Source organism: Phoenix dactylifera, unplaced genomic scaffold (assembly GCF_009389715.1).
Source record: "Phoenix dactylifera cultivar Barhee BC4 unplaced genomic scaffold, palm_55x_up_171113_PBpolish2nd_filt_p 000544F, whole genome shotgun sequence".
NCBI lineage: Eukaryota > Viridiplantae > Streptophyta > Magnoliopsida > Arecales > Arecaceae > Phoenix > Phoenix dactylifera.
In genome coordinates this window covers 320,305-346,248 of record NW_024067953.1, presented here as the reverse complement: position 1 = coordinate 346,248, position 25,944 = coordinate 320,305, and the positions used below count along the sequence as shown (strand labels likewise).

Genomic DNA, 25,944 nt, shown 5'->3' with positions numbered 1-25,944 from the left:
TTTTCTATTATCATATCTGTTTCATGTGTATTGCATGTCAGTAAACTTGGTGTGCCAATTAAGACTATGGTATCAGCAACCATATTAGAGGAAGCACTGCATGGTGCTGTAACCATTCATCCGCTTCAGTTGGGGCAATCTCTGTTCAGAAAGGTGAGGCGTTGTTCTCCTCTTCTTGTTTTTGCAATTATTACATCTAAGTCTAGGAGATCTCTGAATGTTTCAATGCTGCACAGGTAGAAAAGCAGTCTGCTCATTTTTATTCCGTAGAAATAACAGAGCAGGAGGCAAGGATGGGATTTGTGTGCCGAGTGCATGCAGCTGATAAAAGCAAATTCAAGGTGATACAACAACATTCAACTATATTCTAGTAGAACAGCTGTCAATCTGTTGTGTTTAAACCACATTAAGGTTCTGCATGTGATTGCTTAAAGTTTGGTGAAACATAAGTATCCTTTTAAACAATATAACAATATTTAGAGTGAGATTAGCTATAGCTCTACTTCAGTACACTAAAATACCATATGCTGCTCCAGTAAAGTTTGGATGAGTTCTATAAACGAGGTGTCATTGTAACATCAGGTGCTTTTCGTATCTGTAGATCTAGTGTTTCGTTTTGTCAGATATTTTAACTACATAGAGGGTCCTTTCTGTTCCTTTGTTCTCATTTTATTATAATTTGTCAACAAAAGGGTAAGTTCAGGGAATTGAATATTTACACAAAGAAACTATATGAAAGTTTAGTTCCCTATATGAGGAGCAAGTTGTTGATTTTGCCTTAAGGACAGGGTTGCTAGATTTTTACTCGAGTATAAAAAGAAGGATGAAAATGTGAGAAGGTGAAGAACAAAAAAGGGAATGAATAGAAATGGAGGGATAATAGAAAGGCTACCAGAAGAAAGTTTTTTTTCTTTCAAAAATTGATTATCTATTAAAATATTTGGATCTCCCCTTGTTACTAACATAAAAAGACAACTAAATGGCACCAGGGACAGTCTTGTAGATTCAAAACCTTTCTAATGCAACCTTTCATCAAACGAGAAACACTGCAACAAAAATTTACTATAAATGTGACTCAATGTGAACTGAAATATAGACATTGCTAGAAGGATTTCTAAGCTCCAAAACTAATTTTATGGATTTTAAGGTAACTAAATCTCTACAAGCACTTCCTTACTTTCATCCCTTAAATAAATCTAGAAATGTATAACGATTATATTTCATTATTCACTTTTTTAATCTCCTCCAAGCCCTATACAAAGAGGCACTACATGACACCAAAAGACTATTTTGATAAATCCAAAACCTTCTTAATCCAATTATTGCCAAACTAGGACTCTTTTTTGACATAAACATTTTAAAATTTGGACTCCAAATCAAGGAAAATTTCAACTTTTCTAATCAAAAGGATTTCCCAATTAACCAATATTTAGACTCCCTAGTTTGAGGAGTTTCACACTGGATTCTTTGAGCATTTTTTTGAGATTTGAGCCTTGTAAATCAGACATACATAATGAAGTAAAATAAACAACCTAATTTATAGTTTACAATGGTTTTGGATGTGGAAGCATGGCTTTCGTCAATTTTGGAATTTGAGTTGCCTAGGTGGTTTGATATAAATTTATCTTATATTATAAATTAGGAGAACTTAATCATCTGGTTGCTGCATTTCATAGTAATGAGTCATCTCATCCATTTGACTCTGGCTGTGTGGATGTAGTTAAAGGAGAATTTATTTCCATGCACAAACTGTACTATTCATGTGTGCTTTTTAAGTTGCATCTGAAGTAGTTAATATTTCAGAAATCAGATAATGTCTATTAGCTCTAGTGGTTCAATTGCACTTCCAGCTACTGTCTTTTACTCAAGACGTACTATATTTGCTTGCAGTTGTTGTACTTTGAGCAGGAAGAGAACGGTGGATTGAGCCTTGCATTACAGGTAGGGCATCCTGTTGTCATGCAAAAACTCGTGTCAGAGCTACTGTTGACAAATGCTTAACCTTTTTTTCCTTTTGGTCTTTTCCTCTGCTCTGTGTGGCTTAATTTGACATTAGTCGTGTGAAACTATGTGGAAATTTGCAGTTGGCTCATTCTAGGTAGATATAATTTGTGCTAGGATGTTTAAGTTGTTGTCAGGTTCTAACTCGTCATGTGAAATTTGAAACAACAAGGTGGGAAAATAGGCAGTTTCTTTCCTTCAGTAGAATAAAGGATTTTGGATAATGTGTTTTGAAACATTATAATCTCAGTTACAAAATGCAGTTGCAATTCTGTCTATAAAATGCTGCAAAATTTGGATTTATTATGTGCTTAAATCACTGAATGCTTTTGCTGGTTGCTGATACAATGATAATCAGTCACACCTTTTTGTGTACTTGCAGTGCACGTGTGTCAGATGCCTGATCCAAAAAAATCATGTTGTTGTCTCTTGCACTAGTTCATTCAGAAATATAATAAACTGTTATATTCTACATAGATGCTTAACTGATGTCTAAGTATATTTCATGTATTCAGAGTGCTTCCTAATTATATTAATTTTTTCCTTATTTTAATCCCAGACTCTGGCTTAAATTCTTGAGAAAAAAGGAATCATATAATATTTTAGGTAGATTGCGCACAACATATCTGGCAAATCTGTTTGTTTGTGGTGGCTTGGTATATTATTAGATCAATCTATTCAAAGGTGCAGAATTCTTAATCTAATTGCTTGTGATGTTAATAAAATCATGGATGATTGCTACTCAAAGAGTGAAAATGGCTAGCAGTAGTTGATTGTCCTGGATAAGTGGAGTTGTTCCATTAATCTGGTCTACCTGAAATAGATGAATTTGAGCTGGAACAAACTTATGGATGTTGTTTTGAACTAAATACATTGAACCCAAATGTACCTCATTTTCCTGGTCCTTGTGGGATATAAAGGAACATACTAAAGATCCTCCATCATGCTGAACCTGTGAGTGCTTCTGATCACACGAATTTGATGGAATGTCGAGATGCCTTTTCCATTCCATAACATTCAGCTTCTTGGTTCTCATAATAGAGTTTGGCCTGAAAGTTTGCATGGGCTGGATGTCTAGTAAATCAAGGCTTATTGATACATTTTGTGGTAGTCCTAATGAGATTTGACAATCTACTGCATCTTCAGTTGATTTTTGGCAACACATATCTGGAGCGAAGGTAACAGGGGAGCTGATCTTTGACCTAAGACAGCTCCTCTTTGGTTTTTCCAATAAAATCATTATGAGGTATTTGTCATACTGGTTTTCGTCCCCTTAACTAAGAAATTTTTTAGATGAAGATAGTATGGGGAATTTGTATTCTAAAAGATGACAGTTTGTTTGCGCTTCTCTGCCATGTCAATAAATTACTTTTACTCTTCAAGAAAAAAGAAAGAAAAAACATCTTACTGCTCAACAAGGTCTAGTTGAAAACTGTGATTCTGTCTATCCAATCTTACCTGTCTGACTTCCCAAGCAAAACCAATTGTTCTTATTTTCAGTTATAGATAATTTTGTTATATAGGAAGATAATTACTGGATCTTGCTGATGTTCAGTTTCTCGTACTTTGCCATATCGGAAGTTAGGAAAGCCAAAAACAACTGGAGGATATGTTGCAATCATAATATGGAGGCTTGATAAAAGTGAGAAGTACAATGAAAGTAATAAATTGTACGGTGACTCATAGACACAAAAAAGATGAGGACATAATGTCCAGGACTTTGGAGATAACAACCAACTCATCAGAAGATTGTTTGGGCAAGGACAATGAATTACATTTTGATCATCAGTATCCGATACATTTTTCCATATGGAAAGAAAGTTTGCATTCTGTTGAAAGCAATCCTCTAATCAAGGACATTCAACACCTATTAAAGAAGATAAGGAATTTAATAACAAAAAGAATATCGAAATTATCTAATTGTGAACATGAACAAATTCTTGGGTGAGCAACATGGAGACTTTTTATCAAAGCTAGTGTATTGAATTTTACCATATAAGTGTCCAGGAAGGATCAAGTTATTTGCTTATATGATTGATTCCATGACATCATTGAACATGTCTAGATTATATATTTCTAAGTGCATATGATCCACAAAACCGTTTGCATCACCCCTATCTTTATTTTTTCCCAGTTATTTTTTTTTCTGAAAATCTGCATCACCCTACCCTCATATACAAAACTCCTATAATACATGAGATGCTAATTGTTGATAACTCTGAATTTTATGACCACCATCACACAGCATCTGCATGCCAAACACCTGTTGTCTGTATCAATGAGAGGCATGTCATAGGTTCTACTCCATTAGCCATTAGGTTTTAAAATGTTAGTACCTTGTATTAGTGTTTGGCATATAAAGTCAGATATGTCTATAGTTGGAAATTAACAACTGAATGAAATAAAGAAATGTTTGTCTTCTTTTTTTGACTATTCCGTGGGTTTTCTTATTTCTATAAGGAGCTGAACATAGGTTGAAAAATGTTCTGATTCGTGGTGTAGTGCTAGCATATTTATTTCCACCAACTTGGAGATGGGATATAGGGAAACACTAGAATTCGTAAAGTAGACAATTACCTCATGAAAAAGAAAATTGTTAAATGTGAGTGTATTGGTAATATTAAAACCATGCTGACTTATAATCACTACAGGCTCATGTTTATTGAGGGGTTCCTGCTTATCGTATCGCATAAGCGTATACTCAACTGCTTCATATTAGTTAATTTAAACTCAATGCTTTCTCGTCAAGTTACATGGCTTTAGATCATGGTTGTGCTTTAGCCCTTTTTTCTTGTCATTTTTACCCCAATTCTGCGTGTCTGAAATGAAGTTCCAGATTATTTCATCATGCTTGTGTTGGTTTTATGGAATGGGGATGCTGCAAGTTGAAGATTTATTCACTCGCATTCTCCAGAAAAGGGTTCACAGTGAAACAAACATAGGATGTTTTGACTTCAAAATCTTGCAAAAATTCCATGTTTAGGGTTTCATCTGGATATTGCTTTTGTAAATTGTAAACCCTTCCATCACAATATCTCCTTTGTTTTATTTAGTGATCTGAAACAATTTTGCCATCGCAACTGTGACTCTGAGCGTGCATTTTAAATTGTTTCCAAAAAGATTGAAAGTCCCTGGGCTTTCTTTATTACTCCCCCACCCTTCAACTGAAGTCACTACTTTTCTGTTGGGAGTCCCTGGCCATGTCTCCACGTTTCCAAAGCCTTTATTATGGTCCTTTACATCTGAAAACCATGGATCTAAATGCCAGCTGGCAGCTTCCCATGCCCATGCTAGTACGGGCATCTAGCACTGGGTTGTCATGGCAGCTAGTTATTGTTTAACCAAAAAGGATTTTAAATCCTCATCTCCCTGTTCATTTGGGATTCCCAAATGCATAAGTACGAGTGGGGTTTGAGTTTGAGTAAAGCAGGAGTTCCACAAAACACCGCTTCTAACCTTTTGGTTATATTTGTCCATTTCTCATGGTAGCCCCAATCCCGCTAAAGTCTAATTCCATTTCTCAGTGAAGCTGTAACTAGGAAATCAATTACAAGACAATCTTACTTTCATTTTTAAGTGGACATTATTTTATTATCATTCATATATCAATAAATTAGATATATTTCTTAAAAAAGTAAATTGGATTATATATATATATATATATATATATATATATATTATTGATTTCATATTTTTAAGAATATGTTGATAGATAGGCTAGTTTAAAATTCATTTGATGTGCTATCGCATCAAATATCATAGCATAATAATCCACTTAACACTCCCCCCCTCACCACCCCCCCCCCCCCCCCAAAAAAAAAGGTCCAGGGTTCCATCCTTGACTACACTGTCATCTACATCTGCATTTTCTGAATTTTCTTATTTTGGCAGTCTCTTGTTCTTACCACCGAGTCATTATTTTGGAGTCACCACTGATCATTTTATCATTTCTATGCTGCTATAAGAGATTTGTAGAACCTTGTAATATCCCAATCTTCTTTGCTCTTCTTTTAAACTCATTGAGAATCACAAGATTAGCCTCGTTTCATTTACCAAGTGTGTGAAACTTGCTTTTTACCCCTGTGACCCTTCTTTGAGTACCATTGTTCTAATTCTTGGTTTATGCTACATGGATTTCAGTACCTCCTAACCACAGACAATCAGCATCTGCCGTGAGTGACCAAAACATCTATTCAATCAGCATTAGTGCCAAATATCTGGAGTTTCACCTACATGACCATCTTGATGACTAATATGTACCCTATTATTTCTGCAGCTCAACAAGGTCTCGCACTTCGTTATTGTCCTACTCCAGATCTCACCAACTCATCATATTGATTAGAATATTGATTTTGTATCATGACATTGATGGTGCTCGCCGTTCGTCTTAAAACACCAATTAATGGAAGAGTTGTCAATGCATTGGTACTGATAAAATGGTAATCCAACTATATGGATCTATCTTGCTGTGACACATTATACTGCATAAGGATGTGGAATAGGAAATGCTTATACACAATTTTTGAAAGATGTTTGTTAATTATTTCTTCATTGATATTTATCATGTGCAAATTCAGTTGATATCCATTTGCAACAGCATGTCTGTCATCATCATCATTATTCTGACTAACTGCGACCTTTTATCAAGCAGAACCACAACCACCTTTTACAGAATGTTGCAGACAAATACGTAGATTAGTAGATATGATCCAGCATTTCTTATATTCTGATTGAAAGGACTTATAATATTTGTGGATTAGATTTAGTTGGTAGGATGCACATATCTGACATCCAGTCTGGTGTAGGAAGACAGTATAAAGACAGGAAAGGTTACTTCTGCAGGAATGTTCTTTCTCTGTTTTCCTGTTTACCGATTTGATCACAGTAACTCGGTGAGAGGATATCTTCTAAAAACTTTACAGGCAAATTTTAGTCTTCCAAAGTGCTGCATCTGATTTTCTTTTTCTCTTAACTTGAATATTTTATTCTCCTAGATGGCAATTGCGAAGGATCCTGATGCTGCCTTCTTCAAGAAATTGGATGGATTCCAACCATGCGAAATAAATGAGCTGAAAGCTGGCACCCACATATTTGCTGTCTATGGTATGCTGCTTATATTATGTTCCACAGGCATGCTGGTTTGCCTTATCGTGGAATTCTATATTTTTTGATGGTAAGCTTTACGTTTATCTTCAACAATCGTTTGCAGGTGATAACTTCTTTAGAAATGCAAACTACACCATAGAGGTCATGTCTGCTGAACCATTTTCAGCTGAAAAGGAAAAACTCCGAGATGTGGAGGCAAAAATCCTAACCAAAAGAGCAGAAATATCGAAGTTTGAGACCGAGTACAGAGAGGTTTATTGTTCCTACTGAGTGCATTTTTAACTTGCATTATTTCTTTCCCAACATTTACCTTTTAATTGTGGTATTTCTGCATGCTGTGATTGACAGGTGTTGGCGCTGTTCACTGAGATGACAAGCAGATACACACAGGAAATGCAAGCAGTGAGTTCAGCCTCTTGTGATTCTGGTTCGGTTGCTCCATTTGTTTTGTTATCCCCCATTGACCGTACAATGTTTTCTTTCTTTTCGATCGCTGCTCTAGATAGATGAGCTCCTAAAGGAACGGAACACCATCCATGCTTCCTACACCACCATTTCACCTCTAAAACGGAATTCTAGTAGTTGCAAGATCAGAACATCATTTAGGGGGTCTAAAAGTGAAGATGACCACCAAACAAGAGAGAAGAAGTCAAGAGACCGTCCAAAAAGGAGGAAATGGTTTCAATATTCACTTGAAGGTTGACAAGCGGAAGCCCTGTTGAATAAAGTGAGAGGGTGTACATAAAAAAAAAAAAAAACAAGGTGAGAGATTGTTCAGCTATTTTGTCCTGCTTTATTTTTCTTGCTTATGCATACTATGTTTTCATTTACAGTTTCCGAATATTCACATGTATGCTCAGTAGTTACCTGAGTGAAATGTGTTGATCCTGTCTTCCTTTTGTTCTTTTCCTACATTCCTCGCCATCATTTGTTTCTATTCAGAGGTTCTGAATTTATACTGACAGAGAAGATCTGAAAGACCTTTTGCTGGCATATTTTTGCCTTTTCGTTTGGTCTCTGCTCTGGCTTTAGGTTGAAGGGGGGGTCTTAAATGCTAGAATTTGTAAGTCGTGGTCCACCTCCATGTTGCAGATTATTTATTGTTTCCAGCTCTCGAGAGTGGGCAGATTAATCGTACTCGGCTGGCATATATTTTTATCTCTAGGTAAGTAGATCAAGATCCGAACAACAGAGTGCGGACCCACCAACTTGATCTTGCAGATGTGTTCGTCTAAACGGGGGAGTCTCCCCAACTAGGCAATGTATGTTCATACAACTCTCTTTGATTGGCCAATACAAAGCATTTTTTTTTTTGTATTTCTTATTTTTGGCGGTCGAAAGCAACGAGGACAGCCTGCATTGATCCCTTTTCTATATTCTGTCACTTATTTTCATTCCACGCGACTACTTTGGGCTCCGAAAAATCTGAAGAAAGCCAGTTAGAATGGCATTCCAAGTGGTTCAATATTGCAGTGCTGAAGGAAATACTTTCTTGAACTACTTTGGAGAATATCAGGATTCCTTTTTGTTCGGTATCATCATCTAGATCTCAAACTAGAGAGTCTTAAGCCTCGTTATCTGCCATCTTCATACAATGCCCCTATTTTAATGGGCAACAGGGTCCTCTTCACTGGGAACCATTTCACTCTGCTAGATTCAAAGAAGGGGGAGAAAAGGTCGGGGGGAAGAAATTAAGCACCAAACCTTTTATAAAGTAGGCTAGACTAAATGAACAGGTTGGCATGTACCTCACACTATAATCATCACCGGAGGTTATATCGCCAAAGGAATTGAATTGATACATAAATATGAATATATAACACTTATATTAGTAACAACTTCATCAGAAATAAAAATAATTGTGATCTCTCCGATTCTCATCATATCCCTTGTGTCAACTTCAAAGCCAAAATGCCTTCCCGCTCAAATCTCCTCGAGCATTAATTAATCTATTCCAATCCAGACAAAACGGCAGCAAGTATCAAAGGAGCAGAAGGACATCTCATTTCAGATCAATCAATTGTTGAAGGTGTCGCACCTCCGCCGGACCTCCCCCTCCCTCCCGGTCTTCACCCCGTGCACGCTGAGCTTCTCCATGGCGCGCGCGAAGTCGTTGAAGAAGGCGGTGTTGTTGGCGGCGTAGAGCTCGACGAAGGGCCTCGTTCTCGGGTCCGACATCAGGATCTGGTCGGACGCCAGGAGCCCCAGGCCCCTGGCCAGGTTCTTGAAGTACATGTTGTCGAACTTGCCCGGCGTCATGATGTCGTTGAAGGTGGCGATGGTCTCGTCCTTGAGGTAGTTGGCGCAGGCCTTCTGCAGCGCCTCCGCGAGCTTGGGGTTCATCGAGGGGTCGAAGGCATTCTGGCCGCGATTGTTGTGGTTGTAGATCCGGTGGGCGAACTCCTTGCAGTGAGAGAAGCCGACGGTGTGGGCGCCGGAGAGGGCGACCATCTCCTGGACGGTGAAGCCCTTGGCGGCGAAGATGGAGATCATCTGGGAGGCGGTCACGTTGGGGCGGGGGAGGTTGCCCTCGACGGTGTCGGCCTTGGAGGCGAGGGCGTCCTTACGGCCGAGGAGGACGGGGTAGAAGGGCCCGCCGAGCATGGTGACGAGGTCGCGGGTGGCGAGGGCGAGGACGTCGGAGCAGGAGACGATGCCGGGGCACTCGATCTCGAGCTGGGTCTTGGCGCGGACCACGACGTCGAAGCCGTCGCCGGGGAGGGAGAGGTTGATGTCGGCGTCGCGCTCGGCGCGGTTGAAGGCGTTGGTGGAGATGAGGACGGAGGCGTCGCAGCCCCCGACGAAGCAGTCGTGGAAGAAGAGCCGGAGGGTGCCGGCGGCGGTGGTCGGGTTGGCGATCTGCTTGCTGGTCACCACCTGCGTCACGATCTCCGCCGCCCGGGGGCACGTCTTCTGGTAGTACTTGGGCGTCAGCTTCGCGGCCGACGGCGCCGCGAAGGACAGGGCCACCGCCACCGCGAGCACCGCCGCCAGGAGGGCCGAGGAGAAGGAATGGACCCGGCGCTGGAGATGGCTCGCCATCCTCTCGAACACTCAGTTCTTTTCCTTCCTTCTCCTTCTATTTGGATTTCGGGAGGGTCTTTAATTCTTCGACCTTTATCTTAACGAATGGATCCGCTTCCTCTCGAGTTTAGAGGGGTGCGGGGCGGTCAGAGGGGAAGCAGATCGGTTCCGTTTTGGGAAAAGTGGGAAGTAAGAATGAGAGGACGGGGAGGAGAGGAGAGGAAATGGGGGAGGAGGGGAGGTTGTGGCGGGGAGAGGTTTTAGGGGGAAGAGATTGGGAGCTGAGGAGTGGTTTTATTTGGATATATATTTTTAAGCAACTCCTCGAGGTGATGAGGGGAGAGAAAAACAGAGCGAGACAGAGAGGGCGTGGATCGCGGTACGAAAGAAGTGGGGGGAGGAGAGAGTATATTACTTTCGAAATTTGCCGACCGTTTTGATTGTGTTAGTTTGAGTTTATTGCACCATCTATGAATCTACGAGGAGAAGATGCCAATCTCAGGGTGAGCATCCTTGATACATGGATGACACACGTAAGGTAAGCAGTGGTGCTGGGGATAATGGAATATGGAGCGTAGGCATGGAGGATAGTTGCATGGATGGTTAAGGATGTATATAATGCTGTATTCGTCACCAACCATCCAATATTTTACTTGGGAGAGGAGGAAAGGAAGGCAGTTCTGGAAGCTCAGTGTTGGTTCTCCGCATTTTGTTTTGTTTATTGTTAGTTTGTTACCAAGGTTAAGCTCACACGGCAGCCAATTGGGTGGTGTCCCTCGCGGCGCATCACCTGGCAGGTGTTTCTTACTCTCTTCGTCAGTTTTTTTTTTTTCTAATTTTATTAGCTATACTTGCATGTGCATGGTGTGAAGACCTAGAAAGAAGAAAAAAAAAAAGAAAAAAAAAGAAGAAGAAAAAGAAGAAAGGATTATACCAATAATATATGAAAAAGTTGAATGAGATTGATCATTGGATTATTAAAAATACAAAAATAGCTTCATTACTATTTCAATTTTGTGTTGAAAAAAAAACAAAAGATGGAACGAAGCAATGATGAAAGCAAAAAATATGAAAATACGTGAACGAATTAAAAGCATCTGCTTAGATATGATGTCTTTAGATCTTACAAAATGCTTGTAATCATGGCTAGTTTAGCCGAGACGCGTTGTATAACTAGAGAGGGTAGCTAACTGAAAATGATAGCAACTTCCAATGCAAATTAAATTCTCCATACAATGTGAAACTCACTTTCTATTTTTTTGGATCTCATAAGTGTAGTATAGCATGGACTTTGAGATTCATTTTTGGCCTGCAATCACTCTTTTCTCGTGTCACTATAGTCTTGTCCATGTCACGCATGTTTCACAAATCTCGAAGTTTGTTGATTATGATAAGTCTAGCAGAAGAAGAAAAATCCATTGGTCATTTCCATTTTGTTCTGGAATTTTAATATGTCCTGATTTTAGAGGATAAGAGCAATATATACGACAATGATATCTTCCCGCTAGCGTTTTTGAGTCAGATCCTAAATCGTAACAGATAATATCAGAACGAACTATCCACACCGGCTAGCTTTTATGTATGAGATCCTAGTCGTGATATCTCATACTTGCAGTGTGCATGCTAATGCATAACTCTTGGTACTCACTCACAAAGGACATCTTTCTCGTCGCTTCAGGTAGGTAGGATGCGGTCTTGGCTGGTTATCTTCAATCGAGCAAGGTCTCATCAAAAGGAACCATATGATGGCGTTTGATCGTATGCCAACTCTGAGATGAACCATTCTTTTCCGAGTTCTCCAAAATTAATGTTGTGCGAGACCCACAAGCCACCAAGAGATGCGGCAAGGAAGAAATTCACATCCAGCAAAGTCTCCAAACTTCATTAATGCTATCTTTACTCGCCCGTAACTCCGTAAGAGGTGTGTGTAGCAGCAGTAGGAGAAAGAAGCCCGTAAGACAAGCTTGTAGGACAACGTCCCATCAACCATTCCCACACTAACAGGTCACCCGCATCGTATGCATCACATTGCAATGGAATCAACTGGAATGCAACCATGTGGTCCAAGACTGGAAGCATACCCCCACGTTTAAAATGAAAAATTTGGGACCATACTTGCACTCCTGTGCTTTTCCAGCGCACTGGCTGGACCCAAACACCATGATTTTCCTTCCCACTGTAGCTGTCCAACGAGTTGTCAATTTGAAGTAGGTCCGGAATATATCCTGCACCATAAAAAATTATTATAAGCGTGGACCAATTCAATCATAAACCAACATGCATTCATGCGTTGCTTTGTTTTTGCTTTTGTTTTTTTCCAGCATTCATGAACCCCTACTATCTTTTTCAAGTCACCATTAATCAAGCGTGCTACGGAGACGCGTTCGACCTTGTGTTTGTGTATATGGCAGTGGACGAGAGATTTTTTTTTCTAAACGAATCATCACCCTTTCGTGACACATGAACATGAACTTTCTGAGATGATCGGCCCCTGTGATGACGTGGAGGCCTCCCCACACACATATATTACTGTGATAATAGTACCAAAAAAACAAACAAAAAAAAAAGGTAGGACTTATCGGCCGTATTAGTTAACTCACACGGCGCCACTTTTATAAGCGGCTAAATGAAATGAGAAAGGGGAGAGCTACCGTACCAAAAAGAACAGAAAGGAGAAAATCTAAGCTGCTCTTTGCTGCATTTCTTTGCTTTGCTCACCAGTTCACTGTAGCATGGAGCAGTCCACGAGCTACTTCAACATCTCTGTGATCTTCCTCTCAGTGGCATCCTTGGCCTTGAGCATGGAATCCTTATTGTTAGATACTGAAGCCCCAGGCTCTTTTGGCAGCAACAATGCATCAAAGGACGGCCAAATAACCTCGAAGGATCCTCATTTTGTAAGAGATGGCTCCTTGATAGATGAGATCGCTAGGCTGGCTAATCTTCGACAGACTGTGGACTGGCTCAAGAAGCTGAGGAGGGAGATCCATGAGTACCCAGAATTTGCACATGAGGAGCTGCAGACAAGTGAGCTCATCAGACGAGAGCTTGACCTCATGGGCGTCAAGTATAGGTGGCCGATCGCAGGCACTGGCGTAGTGGCCACCGTAGGGAATGGACTTCCACCCTTTGTAGCACTCAGAGCAGACATGGATGCTTTGGCAATTCAGGTAAATTCTTTTTCTGCTTCCTTTCCATGGACAGATGAGAAATAGAGCTCTAATAAAAAGGACTCCAGAATAAAAGTGCTCATTCCAGTCAGTGTTATGTGGGACAAAATATACTACTATACCTTGATAATTACTGGGCATGGCTGATGGAAATGGAACAAGCATGCAGTCAAGAAACTAATAAGCCACTAAAGAAAATGATATCAGTGTCCAAAGTTGAAAGCAACAACCATGTTGCCTTTGGACATATCGATCTTGTTTAGATATCTATAATATACGCTGCTGTCATTACTTTTGGTTGAAACATCACAAGCAAAAACTAGCCCAGTCTTGTCTTACTTTCTAGGACTAATGTTCAAGTTGCTTATTGTTGAAATGAACCAGCTCAGTGATCCAAAATCCAAAGGTAAAGAGGTAAAAAACCACACTCTCCTATATGCTTCATATTTGAATAAATCACATTTAAAGATTCGGCATTATGCTATGTTCTTAGTGAAGAATATCATGTTTAATAAGCTTTTCAAAACTATGGATTTACTTTCAGACTGCATAATCAAGAAAAGTGATGATTTATGATAGTAAAAGCACAGATGCAAAACACACACACACACATTTACACACTGATTCACAATGAAGTCTTCTCACAGCCTACATTATTCTGGATCATTACTATATTAAAGATTATCCATGATGTATCATCCATCTCCCCGTTTTTCCAAGCTAATATCCTTGATTAATCAGTCCACAGATACCTGGTTCTAGCTCGTTCTGATTGAACGTTCAAGATATCGAAATGTAACACAGATCAGTTATGACTTGCAATAAACTAGTGATACATATTGAACTTTGATTTCACAACAATTTATGTGCAATGTCCTGAAAAAGATTATTCTGAAACTACAGGTTTAATATTTTGATATTATGTGTGCAGGAACTAGTTGAATGGGAGCACAAAAGCAAAATAGATGGAAAAATGCATGCATGTGGACATGATGCACATGTTAGTATGCTTCTGGGGGCAGCAAAAATACTGCAGGATATCAAGGAAACATTGCAGGTAACATCTTAACATCCTTTACTAAATTGTAATGCTATATCTAACATGTAAACCATAAGAGGTGGTATATAATTGTCTGATAAATATTTCTTCAAGCCTTGATAATCTTCAATTCTCATCAATTATATAGTAGTCAAGAGGTGGTGCTCATACACTTTGCCTCCCCCATTTAATTTCATGTGAACCATACTAATCTATCTCTGTGTTTCTCCATATGTAAGTTCTGATCTTTTGGAAAGATCTGATATCCATTAATCTAACTGCATCTCCAACCCCACAATAAAGAATACATATACTCTATTCAAAAATGTTTTAAGAATGTTCTTTTATATGGACTGATTCAGCCATTCCTTCCACTGTTCCAAAAGTTAATCTTAGTAGATAACTAATTATGATGGTGAGCCTTGGTGCAACGGAAAGGTTGCTTTACTGTGACCTGGAGGTCATACATTTGAAACATAAAAACAACCACCTCATGTGTGCGTGTGTTGGTGTTGGGGGGAGGGAGGGCTCTGACCTTCCCTTGTCTCCTGCATTGGGCCACCCTTTTTAGATGACCAATTCTCTTATATGACACAAATACCATATAATGAAACCAAATGTGCAGACACAATTAATATGGCACGGAATTATTTCAACCAAAAAGGATTTCACATACTACAATTCGAAATTATTTACTTGGATTCATTTATAAATCAGCTTTACGGCTCATTTTGGAACAATGATGAACTCTCTGTTATACTCCTTTGACAATATATGATTTTCATTTCATTGCTACACTAGGGAACAGCAGTTCTTATATTTCAGCCAGCTGAGGAAAGAGGTGTGGGAGCAATACAGATGATTGAAGGAGGAGCACTGAAAGATGTAGAGGCCATATTTAGCATGCACGTGTCTTATGCCTATCCTACTGGGGTTGTTGCTTCCAGGCCTGGTGAATTTCTAGCTGGATGTGGAATGTTTGAAGCATATATTAGTAGAAAAGGAGGTCATGCAGCAGCACCACAGGACTCAGTTGATCCTACCTTGGCAGCATCTGCATCAATAATTAGCTTACAAAATCTTATTTCAAGGGAAGCAGATCCTCTGGATTCTCAGGTATGTCTTTTATCTGCTTAATCCTCAACTAAATAACGTGAGTCCAAAATGCATGATACCGAGTAGAATGTCATTGCACTACAAGTACAGTTATAACTTTGCATGGATGACAGTTTTAGTGGTCAAGGAAAGGAGGAATTCTCCTTGTTGAGATTATGACCTCCTCTACTGCTTTAGGAATCAGTTACGCATTTCTGAAACAAAAAATCAGTGTAAAATCTAATTACCAGGCTGCGCTATCTGTTCAGCAATACAATGTGTAACTCTGTATAGCAATGGACAAAAGGTGGTAATAATAAAAGTAATTACAAGAAGACTAATATATTAGAATCAAAACTAATAGAAAAAGACATCAAGGAGTGTAGGAATATTACAGTTTGTGAAGTTACAATATTTTATATAACTTGACTGAGTAATTGCAAGTCAAATGACGGAAATATTCCCAATCATAATTATATCAAACATTATCGCATGTCACAGAACACATCAAATATCAAACTGTTGATTAACAAATAATCTGAGAAAAAGATCATAGAAGTATATATTTATAAGAACAGAACCCCAGGTCAAAACCAACAACGACAACCTAGTTAAAAAAAAAGAAACAAACAAACTTGCAACTGATTATTCCAGAGTGCTTCAGTAGTTCACCAATTTATCAACTTATCATACTAGAGATCACAGATTTATCGCGTACAAAGTAGCAATCAAGTTCAGTACAACTTGTAAAACAACAGAGCACAAAAAACATCTACACTGCTTTAATTATCACATGCCAGTGGCATCGACTCAAGTGAAAGTTATGAAACTTGTCAAGAAGTGGAGCCACTTTAGTTTCCAAATGGTGAGAACCCTTTCAAGATAACTACCAACTGCTTTAATATCAGCTTCATTTGTAAGTAACTACCAACTGCTTTTACTTTTCAATCCTTGAGATTTATATGAATACCTGAGGTTGCAGCATCTTTCAAGATATGCACTAAACAAAGAAGCACTGCTAATTCACGGACTAATCTTTCACAATAGAATAGAAGGTTATTGCATAATCATCAGGTAGAAACAAAAATCTTTAAAGCTGTTTTATAAATCATTTCTGGTCAAGAGCCTCTATCCTGTTTCAAGTTCACTTTAAGAACTATGTCATCCAAATAAACAATCGGCACACCAATCCCATATCTATTTTAAAACCGTGAAACTATTGTCATGTTATTGTTGGGTAGCTCAAGTCTTGCGAAGCAGTGTTGAATTTCTTTAAACAATATACGGTTCCACACTTCCACTTTCATTTGAAACAGCAAGATATATATGGGCTTCCTGTACATCTCCAATTTAAAAAGCACTTCATCATTGATCTGAAGCAATGGCCATGAAAGAGTTCAAACTACTCTACAAGCCAGAATCCACCAATTTGCAATAAGGAGAAGCTCATAATCAATTATACCATCAAACTTCACAATTCTAATGAACATCAAAAAGAAAACCACAGTTTCATCATTTCTTAAAGATACAAAAGTACTTATTCTTTGTAAGAGAACAATTTTTCATCTAACAGGGCCATGTTTTGGGTAGTCTACCATGAACCACCTAAACATTCTTGGACTTGTTAGAGCATCAGTTGAATAGGGTAAAATAAAGTTTAAAGCAAAAATAATTAAATGAATATGACATAATTTATTTATTTTTCCACAACAGAAGAAAGTAATACTTGAATCATGATCAGGAAAAGTTTATCTTTCTTCCTCTATGATAAACTGAATTGAGAATGTAACTAAAAAAACTGGCTGTAAACCGAGACATAATTAGAATTCGACTCTTCATTATCATAAAATGATCATCTAATAAATGTTCTTTTTTTTAGAGCTTATTTTCTTCATATCAGGTGATATAACATGTGGAACTTTTAGATGTCACCAGATTGAAATATTTGCATCACTAATGCAACATATATTAGAACAAAGAGAAACAAAATAGGATTAGGGTTCATCTTTTGATTTATCAAATTTTGAATATGTATGATGCAAACAACAAGAATATGTTTATATTAGATCAAAAGACCAAAGTTGTAGTGATAGAAACCAATGTCAGTATGCTAATAATGAGAAAGTTGTGCCTAAAATGAGAATTAAGGATTTAGGAGCAATTTCCTCACCTGATGCTGAGTTTTTGAGGAATGCTTGCGCGTAAGATTTTACATTTAATCCCATTATTATGTGTCAGTACAGCAGAAATTTAAAACTTAACTGTAATCATTCTTTACAGTAAACGAATTTCCAAAAATGAGTGTTATTTTACTATGACCTGAAACATTCAAAGCACTTAATCAAGACTCTTTATAGCATAAAGTTGAGTGATTCAAGAATAGTCATCAAGTATCTAAAACCATGATTTCTGATTGTACGAGAAGCATAAATATCACAATGAAATAAGGGACTAAAACTGATTAACAAGACAACACAGAGAACAATTGATGACCTACAAAGAATTTCAGAAAAATCAAAAATGGAAGATGCTAAACAAGACAAATATGTTACTCTCTGATAAAACAGAGCAGTGACAATTCTTTTAATCAAAAATGCAAATTTTTCTTGCACATAGAAAATGTAAATTCTTTGTTGTTCAGGATCTGTCCAAAAATCTCACATATATGGATACAAAAAAGAAATGTCTTTTTACCAACCAGAATGTAGTATGTACGGTGCAAGCCAATGTTACCTGGACACTTGAAATTTTTAGTTTTTTGACATATTGGATGCTTGGATACCTGCGACACTTCATGACACTCTTAGACATTTCATATCATGAAATCATGATCTCATTATCGTTGCATGTCTATTTTTGGTACTTCAACATGACAATTATTTACTATAACATAATATTTAGCAAATATTTTATCAGTCATATGAATTCAAGGAGCATTAGGTTTAGTTCATCATTCATCATACACATACATCTTTACACAACAAAGCACATTTACAAGATACTGACACATCCTTCTTGCAGTTTTTAAAAGGTCTCCATGTCAGATTCGTCTAGATATCTGGACACTTGACCCCTGCACGATTGTGCAAGTAAAATTGATGCCAGCCTTTCACCAGTAAAGTAGCTGTTCTTAACATTTGGCGGCAGTATTGGCTTGTATCAACCTAAAATGCATAAGTAAGCTATGATACGGTTGGTAAAAGTCTATACAATCCCCCCAGCTAATTATAAAACACCATAACCTAAGTCAAGTTGAATTAACTCAACTCAAGGTGGAAAAGTGTAGATTCAAATCACAAAAAGACAAATCAATGAGGCATGTCATCCATCTGTGGTCTACATGATGTCAATAAAACATTGTTGCACAACTGTCACTTTCTCTCTTTGTTTTTTCCCTTTTGCAAATCACAAATCAATCTTGAATATCCATCAATTACGCGAATATTCAACAAATCCATTGGTCTGCCTGAAGAAAACAAGGATTAATTATATTTAGGATAAAATGAGGTTTCCTTAATTTCCAATTAATAGTTAAGAATTTGGAAAGACAACCCACAAAATCCCCTTCTTTTTCATGCCATCACATATGGACGAACAATAAAGCCCATATGACAAAATTAGATTTCAGCTAAAAGTTACATATGATAATTGGTCAACTAATAAATTATTTATAAAAATCAGATGGCATGCCATTCAGAAAAAAAGAGAGACTAATTTCAAAATTATTTTCGGAATACCAACAAATAAAGGTATCATTTGAACACAATTGAACATTTCTTCAAAACAAAAATTTATATTTACAACAGTTAATGTAACCTACATTATCTATAAAATAATTTGGTAAAAATATCTATATATTCTAGAATATGTCTATATTTTGAGTGCTAATGAAGGATCACAAACATGTTCCTTTGATAACAATTAATTTTATTCATGAGTACTTGCAAGGTTAATAAAATTGAACTCATTAAAGCAAAATTTTCTCTTATCCAATGGATAACTATTCCTAAGATATTATCAAACCAAAGGTAGGCCGAACTAGACTGAACCGCCTGGTTCAGCCCGTACCGAGCCGACCCGGTGGGGAACCGAGTCAATTCGTCTATTAAATTTGGTTCCGGCTAAGAACCGGCCGGAATGGAATCCGAACCGACAAGAACCGGCTGGAAAAGGCCAGAACCAGACCATTCGGGATGCTTACTATACCATTCGACCATACCATGCCGAACCAATAATGCACCAGTGGTCCAATACAGTAGTGGTTTGGTGAATCTTAGCATAAAACAATCATATTTTCTCATTAACTAGTTCTCAATCATTTATATTAAAAAAAGAAGCAAAAGATTTCACAAAGTACATTAAACACCTCTAATTGCACCACGCCCCCCCCCCCCCCTTGCCCCAAAATACAAAACACCCCTCGCCACCAAAACATACATCACCCGTGCTGCCCTACTGTAATCCTTTTACAAAGGATTTCCCCACTAGTAATCAAGCTGTTTGGCACCGCTTATTCATTTTGTGAGTTGCATTGGTCATAATCTGCAAAATGATGTTCATGTTCATTACAAAGAATTATAATCTGCAAAATGACAAATCTTTTCCTGAGTTTCTTTTTTAACTTTTCGTTTGCCATTATTTTAATTGTACATTATCTGATCAAAATTCAAAACCATATAGACAATTATCATTTTCAACCATGCTTTAATATGCTAGCAGCTCCTTCACTGTAGATATATAAACTAAAGTTGCTTCAACACCGTAAACAATAGGAAGTATAGTTTTCTGTGTACTTTCTTACAGAGGCTGAGCTGGCATTTAGCATTTGAAAGAGCACAATTATGTTGATACTGCAGGTGGTCTCTGTAACCAACTTCCATGGAGGTAGCTCATACAGTACTATTCCAGATTCAGTCACAATTGGTGGGACTTTTAGAGCCTTTACAAAAAAAAGTTTTGATGTACTAAAACAAAGAATTGAGGAGGTATGCCTTGCAGTTTTTTTAACTTGAATTTTGTTACATGTTTGTATCGTGAAATAAGAAAAGAAATCATTCTTTTAAGCCTTCACATGTATTAGGTTATCAAAGGACAAGTAGCAGTTTATCGATGCACAGCAAGGCTCGAATTCTCTGAGTTGCAGCACCCTCCAATTCCACCAACTATAAACAACAAGAGAATTTATGAATATGTGCGACAAGTATCCAAAGAAATTGTAGGAAACAAAAATACACAGATGAGTCCATGCGTGATGGGCAGCGAGGACTTTGCTTTCTATTTAGAGCAGATACCTGGGTCCCTGCTATTCATTGGGACTAGAAATGAGAAGATTGGATCCATCCACCCACAACATAGCCCCTATTACACTATTGATGAGGATGCACTTCCCATTGGAGCAGCAATACATGCAGCTTTCGCACATGTTTATCTCCTTCAATCAACCTACAGTAATGCACAATGACCTAACTTTTCTTCTAATTCTAACATGTGAGATATCTTCAATTCCTATCGTATTTGTATAAGGTAATGCAACAGTTCTACACCCAAAAAGGCATTACTAAATATCCTTCTCATGTCTTTGTTTTGCATAGAAGCTCACTATGCTGAGCAAAAATATAGTAGCCTACTAAAGAACAAAATATTGCAAGTAACAAAGCCTGATGATGGCACCAAACATACTCTTTATATGGCTTCATGTGAAAAGCGAATAAATTTTGCTGTTAATAATTTCAGGCATCATGATTGCATCCAGAAGTTGTGGATTATAATATTCAATTTCAGAATTAATTCATGAATCAACTTAACATTACTTATCTTCATGTAGTCATGGTCTCCTGCATAAAAAATTCAGTAATAACTTAGCGTATTACCAAAACAATTTTGTTAGAGCATTTAGATAAAATAGAGCAGCTTATACACCTGAAATTGTTCTTTCCAGTGCTCAATATGTACAACAGGGATATGTTTGTCAATTCAATTTCACAACTTTGGTAATAAATATGGTCAGGTCTTTACCGGACATAATATATTTAATGCTAAAATGAACTGGAAAATGAAATTGAACAAGTGAAAGGAAGCAAGACTTAATTCAACAAAGGTCTTTTGATGCTTTTGATTCTTTTATTTCTTATCTTACTTTCCACACTCATAAACATTTTTAGTGGGAAACAAGCTTGTAGAAGCCTCGATGAAAGATGATAGAACTGCATAATGCTGGCCTTCAAAAGGCTAGTAGACAACCATGAGAAGTAATATTAGAGGTACATTGGGGGCAAGGGTTGAATTACTAGTTCATACCTGTCTGCAGCATATATCATATTGTACCACTAGGAACTGGTGCTTGATACATCCCTTGGTATTTTGCTGTACCAGCATACAGTAGTTGGTATCACTTTTCTAGTGCCAGCACCAACTACCAGACCATGTCTCGATGCAGCATAGTATGTCTCAATATCCTATGTACCAATCCCCAACTAGAACCACTACTTCAAACCAAGGTCCGCAATCTCGGTATAGGGTACAATATCAGTACTTTATCGGTTCGGCTCGGTTCAGTACGGTATGATATACCCCTGTATCGAAATAGCTTTCCAACCATTTTTGTCAATTTTCATCTCAGTACGCCTCGGTACGGACCGGTATGCACCTCGGTATGGGGCTTATATCGACTTGAAGGTGTGTTTCGTAGCAGTTTTCTGTCGGTACGGTACACCTTATACCGAGCGCCATGGAAGACCATGCTTCAAACTGTTACTACTCATGGAGCCATAAAGTTCAGCATGCTAAGAAGTTACACATGAAGCAAAGCTATATACATCTTTTATGCAACCTAATAATCAGAATAAACATACTCAAAGAGGGAGGGTAATATCTTGTACAATATGATGAATCAAGCTATAGTAGCATCAAGTGCATGTCACTCTTAAAAATGATAAAGTAATAAATGATTACTTTAGGTTTCTGAAATAGGCCGGTGAAAAAAGAAAAAAAATGCAAAAAATAGTTATGGAGAACAATTATCCTGATATCCAAGCTAACGCGCATCTAAATATACATAGACAACAATGGAGGTGGTTTGATATAAAAAATCGCATCCAAGATTAATATAAATAATAGCACAAAATTCTTGCCCTAGTCAAGAAAAGAAGACATTAAAAAGAATAAATATGTTGGCAGACCTCATTAATTGTTTATGTGATTTAGTCATGAGAATGATAGTGCAGAGCTCCAACCATGCTACAGTAACATGAATGGATATAAAAATGGTTTGCAATCAAAAGACAAAAAGTACTAACAAAGGAAAGATTATCAAAAATTTATAAATTGATATTATTATGAGATTTTGAAGTGCACATTCAGGCTGAATAAGAGTTAATCAACTTGGTGAATTGCCTCAAGTTGAAGTTAATCAACACAGATCCTAAGGACCAGCATGGTCATATTTTTAGTCCCACATCAGTTGTGTTTTGGGGAGGTCTTGGATACTTAAGCACGGCCGAAGACCCCATACAATACCTTATGGCTAGCTTTTTCCGGTCAGGTCCTCGGTTATTACAAAGATACCCTAGGTCTCCCATCTCAAAGAGTCAATGAATCATTGCCTTGAGAGATGCAATAGTGGGCAGCCCAATCACTTTTGGTTATAATTAGCAGTGATGATATATCATCCACACAGAAAACAGCTAAAAGTGTAGAGGATGATCAATGAATGTATAGAGTGAACAGAAACCATAACGCAGAAAAGTAATAATATAGAAACAATTACGCAAGGCTTGAGTTGAGATTTTGTCGAGCTAGCATACTAAAGTTGTTGTATTGTTCTTAGCAAAGTCAGGGTGCCACACAAAGAACATAAAAGAAAGGTGCTGCATTAATCAGATTATAAGAATGCTAGTGAAGTAGAGAAGCTAGACAAGGATAAGTTGTAGAATTTATTTCAAGGATCAAGGAATTACATGTTGTATAACAGAAAGAGGTCGCCAATGTTAAAAGCACTTTGCTAAATCACGCCAAGCTTAGTTGCTAAAATCAGGAGAAAGAGCAGGAATCTATATGGGTGTGGGTGCAAGGAAGCAAATATTTTAAAAGCACTTTAAGGAAGCACTCAGGAAGCAAGTGTGATTTTGAGTTTCCTAGAAGTTTTTGAAGCAGGTGTGTTACCCTAAATAGAAGCTTTTTTTTTGCTACTGAGGTGCTGACACTTTGGCATACATTGCAAAACAAATACGCATAATTTTGTTAATAAGCAACTAAATATAAGCTAGAACATATTACATTAAACATTTTTAGTTGTTTTAACATAGACCATTTTGCCTATTTTATATTGGTCTGTAGATATGTTTTAAATTTACAGTTTTGACAGAGATGTGCTCCATGCCATGTTTTCAAATGAATGAATGGCAAACCCATAAATCTTGATTCGATCAGGAAAATTTGTCAAACAGAATGTTTGATGAAGTGATAAGCATGGATTTTTTTAATCGAAAAGTGTTCTTTCATATTTGTTTTTACAATAATACGAAGTCCAAGTTTACAATAAAAGGGGGGTGCATATATTGGTGAGACTTACCAATCTGCTTAGGCTCGTCCAGGGGAGTCTGCATCAAATGTATGACTATATAGCATGGTGAACAATGGAACATTGTGACTCATGTGTTTCTTTCTGTTCAGAGTTTGCAGTCATCAACAACAGAGTTTGCAGTCATCAACATATTCATATATAGCCATGGCATTCAGTTAAACAAGTACAATGTAGCCTTGCACTTAAGTTGCTTCAACAACTCATCATTATTTCATTAAGTATATAATACAATTACTAACATTTAAACACCATCAAGACAACATCATGGTCTGATCAGAAATATTAGCTCCATTACAAACAACTTAAAACAAAAAATTGTAACACTATAAAGTAAGTATGAAACAAAAAAAGTTTCGCAATCTAAGAACTGATTTACACTTAGAATAAAGAAACAGCAAAACTAAAATCAAGATGAAAATAGTAGTTAGACCATGTATACCAAAGGACATGTATAAAACCTCGACTGGTGATATGTTTAAATACCTTTAACAAAAAGAAATCAGAACCCTTTTGCCACTATTCCCAATATTAGAAATCAGAAATACATTGCACTGCTTTTTATAAGGACAACTACAGAGATGGATTTTCAATATCTCTTGCATATCTATTCGGGAGGGCAAAAAGCATCAATACAAAAACTACTTGGGCAGTCATATTCTCAAAATGGTTGATGCTATTACCAATTTCCATCCAACTTCCAGCATTGCGAACCTGTTCATAAACAGAAATATCATGACTTCCAAAGCAAACATTATCTACTGCTGGTTATTATCTAGTGCTTCCATTTATAGTCACGGTAGGTAGAAACATTAAGGAGTTAACAATTTTCTTATGGATCTTTTAGATAATCAAAACATGTGAGATGCAGCAGCTTCTAAGCTGCATTCATCAGCATGAAATGCAAAAGAATGAATCTACTAATTGCCAACAAATATAAAATTCTTGAATATCCTCCACAAACATTTCACAAATAATATGCACTTCATAGGAAGGGCATTACATGATCATGAAGATAGCAATTAAGTGAGAGGAAAATGGTTTCCCATGGCATTCCTTCATCCTTATTAGTCATATCTCAGAGTTAAGTAAGATCCAAAGGATATGAGATAGAATTTATCAACTTAGCAGACTAAAAGAAGACATAAAAATCTTGCTTATCTCAATGTATATGTATAATGTGAGTCTGTTGCATCTGTCTGCATGTGCATCTCTGTATCTGTATCTATACATTATGCACATATCTTTGTTGCATCTTTTTGTGCATGTGCATGTCTTGTCTGTACATTTGTGACTGTTCATACATACATATGCACGCATATTATATGTTCGTGTGCACAAGTGCTTGCATTTGCATATGCTATGAAACCAGGGAGATGATGGACCAATACGTCATGCTGCAACTACTCGTAATTGCATGTTAGAATTAGGACACCCTAAGTTACCAGATGTTCCAACTTGTGTAATGCTCCTTTTTTTGTCAGTTTATAAAGTAACAAAAATATCGAAGACTTCTATCCTAGGCAAAAGATTCATAGTAATGCTCCTTGGGAATTCTTTCATTCAGATCACAAGTTTCAAAAATTTCGAAGACTATACTCTCTGCTTTTCCTCTTCATATCGATCTTCTTACTCTAAAACCTTCCATCACCAGCAGATCAACTAGTCTCTTAGACAACCATAGCTCCATGTCAGTCAACACACCAGTTTTGTCTCTTACTTGACATGCTACAGAACACAGATGAACATAGACATACATTCCATCCATTATAGAGATATAGCTATATGGATTCATGAAACAATTCCAACAACAACAAAAAGATATTTCATATACTTTATTTGGCTATCCATTTAAAGATTCGCATCTTCTTAAGCATTCCCCCATGTCTGCTTTTTCTAATTGTATTGCCAAAACTGTGACATAATATACC

The 25,944-nt window shown here is 37.4% G+C and overlaps 2 protein-coding genes and 1 pseudogene across 2 annotated transcripts; 2 read left to right on the top strand and 1 right to left on the bottom strand.

The window, feature by feature from the left end:
- Positions 1 to 17: 17 nt before the first annotated feature.
- LOC120106404 lies at positions 18 to 8,071 on the top strand (annotated as a pseudogene).
- Positions 8,072 to 8,787: 716 nt separating this feature from the next.
- Positions 8,788 to 10,412, bottom strand: LOC103713077 (peroxidase 31). The gene has a single exon (XM_039119409.1). The coding sequence runs from the start codon at positions 10,147 to 10,149 to the stop codon at positions 9,124 to 9,126; it is 1,026 nt and encodes a 341-aa protein (XP_038975337.1). The 5' UTR covers positions 10,150 to 10,412; the 3' UTR covers positions 8,788 to 9,123.
- A 1,967-nt stretch (positions 10,413 to 12,379) lies between these two features.
- On the top strand, positions 12,380 to 21,001 carry LOC120106403 (IAA-amino acid hydrolase ILR1-like 1). Its single transcript, XM_039119408.1, has 5 exons — positions 12,380 to 13,301; positions 14,233 to 14,358; positions 15,142 to 15,456; positions 20,292 to 20,420; positions 20,516 to 21,001. The coding sequence occupies exons 1-5, from the start codon at positions 12,864 to 12,866 to the stop codon at positions 20,894 to 20,896; spliced, it is 1,389 nt and encodes a 462-aa protein (XP_038975336.1). The 5' UTR covers positions 12,380 to 12,863; the 3' UTR covers positions 20,897 to 21,001.
- The last annotated feature ends 4,943 nt before the right edge of the window (positions 21,002 to 25,944 follow it).

Bases quoted from the DNA above. Each gene is read 5' to 3' on its own strand.
- LOC103713077 (XM_039119409.1), bottom strand. From the start codon at position 10,149: ATGGCGAGCCATCTCCAGCGCCGGGTCCATTCCTTCTCCTCGGCCCTC.
- LOC120106403 (XM_039119408.1), top strand. From the start codon at position 12,864: ATGGAGCAGTCCACGAGCTACTTCAACATCTCTGTGATCTTCCTCTCA. The intron at 13,302-14,232 runs GTAAATTCTTTT...TTATGTGTGCAG, and splicing joins TGGATGCTTTGGCAATTCAG to GAACTAGTTGAATGGGAGCA. The intron at 20,421-20,515 runs GTATGCCTTGCA...CACATGTATTAG, and splicing joins TAAAACAAAGAATTGAGGAG to GTTATCAAAGGACAAGTAGC.